The following is an 11,924-nucleotide window of genomic DNA, read 5'->3' as shown; positions in this document are numbered from 1 at the left end:
TCTGGTGTGACGACCAAGTTTCCCATGGCGTCCTGCAAGTGCCCCACATTACCCAGGACCTTCTTTTTACCCCCTACGTATTTAAAAAAGGACTTCTTATTGTCCTTAATCTGGGAAGCTAGCCCCAGTTCCATCTGTGCCTTGGCCTTCCTTTCTTTGATTCAGTTTAATTTCTGAAGGCTTATAAGAGCTTTATTATCAAACTAAAAAGACATAGTGAAGGCTTCAAAGAATTTGATGCATAAATAAGTTGTAAAAAGAAAGCCTTAGAAATACTGAGTTCTTATTGCAAATTTTATCACAAGATTATATCTGCTTCAGAGTATTCAATGGATTCTCCCTTATAACTCTTTAAGTTTACATGCTTTCAAGTATAGTGGAGAGCACTTTTAACTGAATACCAGTTGTTAGTTTGAATTGCCAATTTATCAAATCAAGAGCAAGACCTTATAAAAGTGGATAAGGCAAAATGCCATGTTTATTGATTTTATGAATTAGACATAGAGGTTCGGACACATCACTTGTACATACACACACAAATCATCATACACATCGTTACACACAGACATACACAAAACAACCATTCCATTCAGATCTTATAATTATCAGCAGCAGTTGTTCAAAAGGGGCTGGCCCAGGCCTATTGAGAGAAGATGGAGATAGCAGCTGGAGCGGGGTGAACAGATGTGTCTGTGCTCCAAAGAAAGCACTTGAGAGAGATTTACCCAACCTAGTATTTTCCAGGGTCGTCTTGTATGGGGATTGGCATCCTTTGTTTTGCACTTTGGGGTTTTTCTATACCCAATTTCTATTTTTGTAGTTGGTTCTCATCCACCTTCTGCTTATCTCAGCCCAAGGTCAGTTTGGTTGTAAAAATTGATATTTCAACCTTGGAGTGTCCTTGCTGCCCATCTGGCAGCATGTGTACATTCCACCTCCTCGTTATCTCCTTTGTGCCCTAGGCCTCAAAGGGATTCTTCAGCCATCTATTAATTAGTTTGCTGACCGGGAACTTACACATTTGGCTCCTTGTTGCTTACAAACACAGTTAAATCTTCTTTTCCTGTCTCTATGCCATTCTCTCACCGTTCACCCTTCCACATACACTCATACATAAAAGGGCATACAGAGTTTATTCACTTATGTCAAGCAAAAGAATACAAAATGGAGTTTTCATGTTACTTACAGAACAAGACTAACGTGTTTACATTTCACTATTGTTACACTCTGTGTTAACATCAGCTACATTAGTTCAGTTCATGCTACACAGTGTCATCTGTTTTGGATTGTAAATTTAAATCAGCTTCATTACTTGGTTATATTGTATTTCTTGGATATGATATTTGTTTATATTACTTAAACAGACTTATGTGTCAATGTGAGGCTGTACATGAGGAACAGTAGTGTGTCAGTTTTTGCTTCAAATTAGATGATGATAATAGTTACCTGCCACATTAGACACTGCACATCACTGTCTGACCAGATCTACCAAATTTGGGGAAGTACTGTACGTCTTTACAACCACCTCATAGAGGTGCTTGGTGCACCTATGTAAATAGGGAATTTGTGTAGTGGATCTTTCATCTGTTTTGTCTTATACTAATCTCTTTTCATCTTGGTAGCTTTTCTACCCCTATTCCACTTAGCCATTTTTTCCTTCTTCCTGACCTTCTTTTTCATAATAAATTATTTCTTCTTTTTATTCACTTCTTTCTGCCTCTCTGTCCCCAGCATTTTGAAGCTGGGCTTACTAGTTCTTCTAGCCCTACCTTTTCTTTCAAGCTTCTGATTTTTGCAGTTTAGCCAGATACAGTGCTAGTATTGCAGCAGTGTCAGTATGTATAAAGTGATCTCCCGTTGAATGATCTTATTTTCTCGTTTAGAGTATAATTTACTTCATGAAACTAAGCTCTTTAATAATAGGGATATTTTCCATTGTTTCAGGCTTTTTACTATTGTACATGTTTACCTGGAAGGTGCTTTTTCATCCAACTACCTGATGCAAGACTTTTGAATGTATATCTGTTATATTCCTGTTATTCAGAAGATATTATTTTTGACCTTTAATAAAAGGATAAGCTTGAGTTCTGTCTGTATATGTTTCTGTACTCGGGTCCTTTTATAACAGTGTGAGGAAGTAGTGAAGGATACGGCTGAATTGTATATTCCTAAACAAAAAAAATAAAAAATGTCTGTGGGTAATGGAAAGGGCAAGAAACCTAGTACAACATGCAGAAAGGTCAAAGCCAAGGGACTAGATAACCTGCAGAATCTAACCGTTGAGATTTGTTAAAAAGAAATAAATAAGATCATTTTTTATACATTGAAGAGCGATATAGAATGATTGGAAAATACAAACATTATATGAAGTATGTTTTAATACTATAAATAGATAACAGGGAAAAGGAAAGCAACCAAGTGCATTGTAAACAATTATCATGGTTTCCTGTTGATTTTCAAGTAAAGATATGAAAGTGAGATGGGAAGACTTGCAGAATTATAATGAACATCAAAATCTAATAGATAGGAAGCAGTTGGTTACTAGACTATCTACCCATTAAACATGAACTATAGGATGATGTTTGGCAAATTAATTATGGCTGCTGACATAGCAATGGGGCTGTGGAGAAGGAGATGTGAGCTTATGGAAGGGTACGCCAGTATGTGCTGGATTTTTAAGACTGTCTTGTAAAGTTGTCTATGTTGGAAGTTGTCTGTGTTTCTACCAGTCCCTCAAAATGGTCACTTAAGAGTGCAAGATGATTGGGTTACCAGTTTAATAAACTATGCAATTAAAATCTTAATGTTATCAACAATAGGCTGTCTAAGAAGAGAGGAGATAGTAGCCATCAAGAGAGGTGGTTTCTGAAAAGAAAAAGGAATAAAATCATTAACCTACACAAACTTATTGAAGAATGTCATGAATTTAAAGTACCTCTTGTATTTGTTTTCTTGATGATACAAAAGCCTTTGACTGTATTAATCATGAGCTGTTGAGGGAAGTGATGTGCATAATGGAATTTTCTAGACATATAAAGCTGATAAAGTTGTGTGTGTTTTCAAAAAGCATTGATTTTTAAAAAGATGGGTCAGCTTGATCAGCTTGTTTGTTGAGGATGAAGCAGTTTTTCAACATGTATTCTGAAAACTACAAGTTTTTCAAGGTGCACTTAAATTTTGAGGCTGTTGCAGAGCAGTTTATAGCATACAGATGACACTATACTTATTTATGGAGGCATGAGAAAACCACAAACATTATTGAGCAGAGTGAAAGTAGTTAGTGCCAAGAAAGATTTTATTGTATATTAGGCAGACAAAGATTATGTTGCTTAATGATGAGCATGATTCAAATAACAAGGTGATATCTGGTAGGGAAATTACTGAAATGATGGTACATTTTGAAAACTTCTGTGGTAAAAATAAAAGGAAACAAGTGAAGAAGGCATCAAATTGAGGCTGACTATTACATATGAAGCCCTGTAGAATATGAATACAAGTTGAAAAGGTTGTAGATCATAAACTGGGAGATTTCAAGCTGGCAGTTTTCTCGGTTATGACTCAATGATTCTCAATCCTGGGCATTAAAAAAAAAAAAATGAGAAGAGGGAGAGATGCCTCTAAGCTTAGATGCTAATTGAAGACTTGCTATAGGTCTCTGGAAAAAAAATATTGAGTAAATTCTTCTGAAGATTAGCTACCATCTTATTTTACAAAGACACATTCAGTAAAGGACAGTGCATTTCTTTGATTGTAGGACAAGAGATAGTTCTTTGGAGAAGAATTTATGTTTTCTGGCCTGATGGAAGAGAACCTAAAAATTGAAAGACCTGATGGTAACTGAACAGATGACACCAAAGCTGTGATGGACAGGATAAAATGTAGGGCCATTGTGAATGATGCCAGTTGCTGTAGGACATGACAGTCCATTAGGACTGTCTAACTTCATGCGAAATACAAGGAGGAGCAATTAGTGGACTTCCTACACTGTTGTGTTTATCACATCCATCACCTAATTTGCCCATAACAGTAACATGATTATTACTGTACCACCTCGTAAAACACTTTGACTTAACAGATATTTTTTTCATGAGGGTGATAAATTAATACTTTGTATATACCAGATCAGTGGGAGTTCTGCATGAAAGAAACCTTTCTTCATTTTTCTGAGAAGTTATTTTTTATCTAGCTCCTATTTGTCTTGTCACAAATATTTAGGCAGGCAACGTTTTTTAAGTATATGTGATATCTTTTATTAGATCAACTGAATAGTTGGAAAAAAGAGTTTAGCAAGCTTTCGGGTGCAAATGCACTTCTTCAGGCATAGAGAGTCTGCTGTTCTGAGACTCCAAGGAATGAGAGAAGCTAAAAGTGTGGCAGGATGTCAAGTGAGTATGTATATAGGTAGAGATTAGAAAGACAAAAGGTAAAGCAGGGAAGGGGGGGAAAGGCAAAGGTAAAAATTAGGAAGACAATTTTCAGCTACTTCCTCTTTTACAGACTGCCTCTTTTTTTACTTTGCATTACTATCACTAGAGTGTCTACCTTTGAGCTCCCCCCCAGCTTTTTCCCCTTCTTTTCCCTGCTGTACCTTTTGTCTTTCTACTTTCTACCTATATACATTCTCACTGACATCCTGCCACACTTTTAGCTTCTTTCATTCCTTTGAGTCTCAGAACAGCAGAGACTCCCTATACCTGAAGAAGGGTGTTTGCACCTGAAAGCTTGCTAAGAACTTTTTTCCAACTATTCAGTTGGTCTAATAAAAGATATCACATCTACTCAAAAAACCTTGCCTGCCTATGTCCTCAGACCAACACAGCTACAACCAAAAACCCAGCAAGAACATTTAAACATTCCATATTAATCGTGACACATTTCCTTTGCTTTGACTTTAAGCATTCTAATTATTGAATCCTTAGTTTTATAAGCAATCTAAGTAATATTTGATGGATACAGACAGGCAGAAAATCAGGTACTTGCTCATCTTTGTGGAACTCAGAGAAATTATTAGACAGTTAGTGCACAGCTGCCACATATGCATCAACATCCTTTACATTAATAGTGTCAAATTCACCTTGGGCTCCTTGACAGCCAAATCTGTTCCATGAACCCTCATTTGCTCCCTTCTCCCCTTTGCCACCAGTAGGCACTGGTGGGGCACACTGGGGCCTCCAGAACCAGAGATTCTGTAGCAGGCCACAACCACTGCTAGAATGATTCTATGGGCCAAATGTTTGCAGGAACATCAAACTAAATCTTTTGGAACTGAAGTTTCACTGTCAATGAAGTAATGATTTGGACCATATTGACTTGCTCATTTATATGTTCCAAACATTTTGGGGGTGCTGTTTACTATCTTAAAGTATCTTTTGTTTGGTTTTATTGACATTTGAAGGAAGTCTTTTGATTATCAATATGGTATAAAGGCCTTGTTACATCAGTTAAAACACTTCGCCATATTTCAAAATCTTACTGCTCTGGAATAACGTAAAAATATGTTTTTAGCTTAGAATCTCTCATTTCCCATTATACAAAGACATCAAAGAAACCAACTGAAGATTAAAGAGAGTTAATAATACAGGAGGGAGAGAGAGAGAGAGAGAGAGAGAGAGAGAGTGTGTGTGTGTGTGTGTGTGTGTGACTGTGACTTGAATGTGTACAAAATGAATACCCCAAACACAGACTATATGCATGATAAGCACATAGGACAAGCTGCCTAAACTGAATCCTTTTAGCAAAAGGTCATATACAGGGATGGTCATGTTAGTGGAAGCTTTGTGATATCTTCAAAATCTTTTCAGCTTATACATTTATAAACTACTCACTTCTGCTTACTTTAAAGATATTTATAACAAATTTGCTTCCATATATTGGACACCATTTAACTAATTTGAGCCTAATATTATGATTAATTTCACTAGCCATAAAATTACTTTTTTTTTGCTAAATAGAGTATTCAGCCCACCCTTAGAAGACAGTGTACACATGTGCATATGAATTCATACACACCTGTTTGTTCTATAAACAAAATATTCATTGTTCCATGAACCTGGAAAGATGAGGACGGAACAGTCTTTTGCTAATTCTCAGCAGCACTTGAAGCAGGGAAAACATTCATATTCTGAACACCTGGTAGTTTGCAGAGGATAAAAAAGGGGGAGGACAGGATTGAAATTCAGATTTTGGAGGAGGGAGTTTGAGGCAAATTAGTCATCCAAGAATGTATTACAGATGAAAAGTTGGAAGTGGAGAGGTATTACCACTTAACGATTTAGCTTCCTAAAAAGTTTGCTATATTCTTTAGAAGCTCTTGAAAGGGAAGTTGTGCAACTGGAACAATTGCTGTTTGATGTTTAAATACTTGTAATAATATGAAGTAGCTTTTTCAGAGGAAACTGAGGGGGGGGGAACCACCAATCCTCCTACTACCATTTTGCAGATATAATATGGAATTATCTACTGCCTGTGTAGATCTCATCCTACTCATCCTCCCCCTCACCCCCCAAGTTCTCTGGATAGTCTGCTGGACCTCCAGCCCTTGCTCCCTTTATACTTATCTGCGTCTAGTGGCTGGGGCTGCTCCCACAATGTGGCCTCACTGTATGCTGACCACATGGATCTGCCCATGCAGATGCATGTGCTTCTGCGGCCTCCAAACATCCCAACATTTTTTTTCAATGACTGGTTAACTGAAATATGGCCAGAAACGCATAATTTTGTGAAAATTTCCTCCCACTCATTTCTGAAAACCCTAGTCTCTTCCTAACATATCTTTTAAAAAATGAGTCTTCATTTATCTGCTATAAAGAATCTTTTGTGGGTGTGTCAAAATGTGTCATAAGAGTTAGAATCATAGAATGTGATATTTAACATGGATTTTTCTCAATGGAATAATCCACATAATTTAATTTTTCTGTATGGCTCTACTTTTACAAAAATCTTTAAACCTCTACTGTACTCCTGAAATCATAATACAAAGCATATGATGCAAACTCACAATTTTAAAAAAATGTTTAACTGATTTTCTCCTTTAAATATTGCTTTAACTTAGAAAAACTAAACTTGAATAGTAAAGTAAATTGTATTTAACAATTGTTTTTGTTTATAAAGACAGGGTATGTATCACATGAAGCACTAGCTAATGTGATGACAGGCATCAAAACATTCTGCACGGAAAAGACGTTCGTATGGATGAATATTAGAGAATAAATATTATCGGGGCAATTCAGTATAAATAGGAGACTATCTAGATTATGGGAGGACTTTGCGGGTTGATCACACCATAAAGTTGATTTCATGGGAGCCTCTTTCCTCCATGCTGATTGGTGGAGAGACTTAGGCCAGGAAGGAGGGGCGAGGGTGCAGCTGCCATCTTGACTGCTGGCTGCATTTTGTGCAGCCCTGCCTCTTGGCACTGATTGGCCTTGGCAGGGGGAGGAAGGATGAGGGGGTAGCTGCTATTTTGCCTGCTGCCCTTCATTCCACCCTGCCAGCCAGTGCCTTTCCCTCTTGGCAGTGGGGGAGCTGGCTCCCATTGTGGAGCTAGCATTTGATTTTTATTAAGGTTTTTTTGTTGTGGATTGATTTCGTGGACTTCATGGTTTCTGTGAAATCCACAAAACTACAAATTAAGTAGGTCCGTAGTTATAAATGAATTAACCATCTAAATAAAGCTCTGCTAGGTTACCTTGGTTATTGTTTTTTGCATTCGTAAACTCAGGCTTGTGGTCTAGCCTGGATTGTGTGCAAAATGACACTTAATGTATCTCTTCTTTACCTTTCCCAGTAAAATTGGATATCCCTTTTAAAGTCATTGTTTTGGCAGACATCAGTGTTTGCCAGGAAACCACTATAAACATTAGTAAAAGTACAGTAAAATGATTTAATAGGAATGTATATTCGAAGTGTTTTAATGATGATACAGGAATTGCCAACCTGAGTCTGATGTTCTTGCACTTAAAAAGTTTGTTGCTTATATGACTGATTTGTTTACAAGGAATGTTTTTAATCATTTACTTTTACTATTACCTAACTTAAGCTGTTTAATTATTCATATCTAAATGATTTATTAAATTTTTTATAGGTTGAATCAACACAGAGTATGATTAGGATTTTGGGCCTGTCAGCTACTTTACCCAATTATCTTGATGTTGCCAACTTTCTTCATGTCAATCCATGTATTGGACTCTTCTACTTTGATGCTCGTTTTCGACCTGTGCCGCTTGGACAAACATTTATAGGGATTAAGACCACAAATAAGGTATATGTCCACTAATATATTTGAACTATATTACATGTAGTTATGTTTTCTAGATTGTTGCTTTATAAATGGAACCATTTATACATTGGACAGGTCTTTATTCTCTGATGCAGCTATTTCTCTTCTCACAGCATTTCAAGTTCTTTAAAAAAATATTAATAAATAAGTACAACTTATTTTTTAGCATTTAGACTGAAATTTTTAAATTTCCAAAGTGGTTAAATATTGTTAATCTCTTTTTCTCTTTCCCATTTAACAATGTATTTGTTAACAGTTAATAGAAGTTGTCCCCCGATTAAGAGCAATTACTGCCATCAGCTAATGAGGTACCTTGCCAAAGTCTTAGAAGTTGATTTATTTTGAGACTCTTGGCAGATGTTAATTTAATCTCACAATTGGATCTCAGGAATTTTATCAAGATCTGGCACAGCAGGATATAATTTTGGGGATGTGAAATTAAATTTCTCAGACCCCATCACACATTTGCTGCAACTCAGGCTACTAGTACTAGGGAACAGTTTCCTGATTCAAGGCTGCACACCCTCCCTTTCAACTTGCCAGCACATAAGAAGCAGGGAGTTTCCTGCTCCCTTCTCTTAGTGCTCTGTATCTTTGAATGGTTCATGGAATGTTTGTAAGAGCCTTGCATAGGAGGTGTCTGGCTTACTGGTGCAAAGCTCTGTATAAGCCAAGAACTTTATATGTGCATCATTAAACTAATGAGTCTCATGTTCACATTAGTTTGATGCAAACCATAGATGTTCCATTATAGAGCATCTTTGTGGTAGGTTTGCCATTTCAGTTGTTTGATAAATGGTTTGAATATGTACTATATTGTAATTTATTGCATGATTAACACATTTTGCTTCTATATATTTAATCATGCAATGTATTTAATGTCTTCCAGGGACCTGAATCTCTCATTTCACTATTCCTTTTTCTGGAAATACATATTATATATTGGTTTATTTTGCTGTTAAGATACATGAGGAACTATTGAACATGCAAGGAAGAACATGCAATTAAGCAAATATATTACCTATGCTAGTTGGTATAAGAAAACACAAATGTTGCAAATTTTTATCAAAACCTTGGTCTTGTTGATGACAAACCATCAGCTTTTCACAGTTTTTGCCAAATGATACATGAGAGTAGTACCTAAAATGGTCTTTTGCATTCTTATTCTTATTTAATAACAGCCTGGCTCTAGGGGCCAGGAAGGGTGGTTACAAAGAGGATGAAGATAGACTGTTCCTAGTCATGGCAGATAACAGAACATGGAGCAGTGGTCTCAAGGGAAGTTAGGTTCCCTTGAGCAGCAAGGGAAGTTTAGGTTAGATATTAGGAACAACACCTTGGCTGAGATGATCTAGTCCATGGGGATGGTCCTGCTTTGAGCAGGAGGTTGGATTAGATCAGTGATTCTCAAACTTTTTCATACTGGGACTCATTTGCCAAGATTGATGGCTTGTCCTGACCCACAGCCCCCTAGCCCTGCCAGTGCCTAACCCACAGTCCGCTTAGGCTGAAGTGCAAGCAGCAAATGCAGGCCCCTGTGTGCATGGGCACTGTCTCCATGCCACCAGCCCAGGCACACAGCTCTCTACTGCAAAGGACCACCCTTAGCTCCTTCCCCAACTAAAGGGCTAGGTGCCTTCTCCCCACTGCTCCCACCTGCTCTCCCTGCCCTTTCGCAGTGCCACGTCTGGCCACCTTCCCTAGCACCGGCAGGTACATGTGCGTGCGCACGCACGCACACACACACACCAGCCCTCCAGATAGTCCCCTAGACTTCCATCCCTTTCTCCCCATATACTTACCTGTGTCCAGTGGCTGGAACTACTCTCACAATCTGGCCTCACTGTATGCTGTGGCCACATGGATCTGCTCATGCAGGTGCATGTGTGTCCGCTGCCTCCAATTATCCCAAGCAGCCTCTTGCAGGCTGAAATGCTGCCAGTCTGCAAGGGGAAACTGACTCTTTCATGGGTTGTTCTGGGACTTCCTCCTGACCTTCTCAAATACCATTGCAACCCACTTTTGTTTCGTGACCCATCAGTTGAGAAACACTGGACTAGATGACCTCCTGAGGTCCCTTCCAATCCTTACTTTCTATGCTTCTTCCCAATTTCCTGTAAAATTGGGAAGTCATTCAGGTCCTATAAAAATAATACTTACTTTAGAAAATCATAAATCAGTCAGATGGCTTGAGCATATTTGGGACTTTAATACTACTTTTAGAAAAGAAATAATGTAGGTCATATATGCCTATTGCATTTCTACAGTGACAATCACTGTTCTCCTGGTAGAAATGAGAAGTGTACAAGCATTCACTGAATTTCTTCTTCAGGAAAATATCCCCCTTCTGGGAGAAGATATCAACCTAGAAGATCTCATCAGAGTTTCTCTCACTTGAATGGATGCTTGTATACATCCTCCTCCCTGCTCCCTTCCTCCCCCAGTATGATCTGGGAGGAAAGGGGGAGCAGCAACAGCCACATCCTAAGTCTCTTCCCCAAACTGTGGAAAGTCCACACTGTGGGGTTGAGGGGGAGAAGGTGCTTTGCCAGCTTCTGACAGTTTCTCATTGCTGCTCCCACCTCCCAGTTGGTCAGTCTGGGGTGCATATTGCAAAGCTCTAGAGGCCAGGAATTGGGCTTGAGGAGACTGATGCTAAACTCGGTTGCCCACTGGTTTCCTGTTGCCACCCTTGTTGCCAGCTGTTCAGCAGAAGCAGGGATTGCAAAGTCCTAGGAGTTGAAAACTGGACTTTGGATGTTACCCCATGTCAGATTTGCTGTCTGTCCCCTGTGCTTTACATGCTACCATGCACCACCACAATGATTCATGGCCCTATGGGGCATATCCAGACATGCAAGTCATAGGCAGATTAATGCACAGGCCAGCTGGTCGTGAGCCCAGGGGCCCCTAACAATTTGTGGCCCTGGCCCCAGGATCCTCATCAGCAGGGAAGTGAAAGCCGCAGTTTTAACCTCGGTACCCATTTTTGCCACCAAGTTTAAAACTGCGGCTTTTACATTTGCTTCCCTGGGAGCTGGAAATGTGGCCCCTCCCCCAATTGGGCTGGAGGGAGTGGGGGCAGGGCTGGGCTGTATGTGTGTGTGTGTGTGTGTACATTTGGCCATAGTGGGAGCAGAGAGCACAGGCGGGCATGTGCCCCCCAACCTGGCGTGGTCCACCAAGTGTCCCTCACCAGCACTAGAATGGGAAGGGGTGGTGGGTCGCTCTCCCCACCCTGCATCCTAGCTCCCATGGGGGGGAGGGGCCGTCCAATTTTGTGCTTGCCCAGGGCCCCAGTACACCTTAATCTGCCTCTGAGGCAGGCATATATGGTTTGGGGTGCTGCAAATCTCTTTGCAGCACCACAAACCACACACTGGGATTGTTAAAATGTGTCCCATGCTGCAAATATGCAGTACGGGGCCAAAATGTACTACCAGCCCTGTGCCTCTACCCCCGAGCTACCAGAGAGCATGGGGTGCCACATAGGGCCCTGCGGAGCCAGGCTTAATCCTGTAATGTGACAGCGTGGGTGCCAGGTGGCAGGGCTGAGCCACGCTGCGCTCTGATGTGCAGCGGGGGCTGTGGCATGAGGCCCTGAGCAGCCCTGACGGCTGCTGCTACTGCTGGTGAGTGCAGGGAT

The 11,924-nt window shown here is 39.7% G+C and overlaps 1 protein-coding gene across 1 annotated transcript in view; it reads left to right on the top strand.

Moving 5' to 3' along the window:
* The window catches only part of ASCC3 (activating signal cointegrator 1 complex subunit 3), a 555,582-nt gene that overhangs the window by 225,540 nt on the left and 318,118 nt on the right, over positions 1-11,924 (top strand). Inside the window, exon 12 of the mRNA XM_019537809.1 lies at positions 8,084-8,260. Within this exon, the coding sequence (XP_019393354.1) occupies positions 8,084-8,260 (177 nt within the window). The remainder of the gene's footprint in view (positions 1-8,083; positions 8,261-11,924) is intronic.

Source organism: Crocodylus porosus, unplaced genomic scaffold (genome assembly GCF_001723895.1).
Source record: "Crocodylus porosus isolate Cpor-Errol unplaced genomic scaffold, CroPor_comp1, whole genome shotgun sequence".
NCBI lineage: Eukaryota > Metazoa > Chordata > Crocodylia > Crocodylidae > Crocodylus > Crocodylus porosus.
Note: the sequence above shows the minus strand (reverse complement) of the source record. Positions and strands in the feature narration are given on the sequence as shown.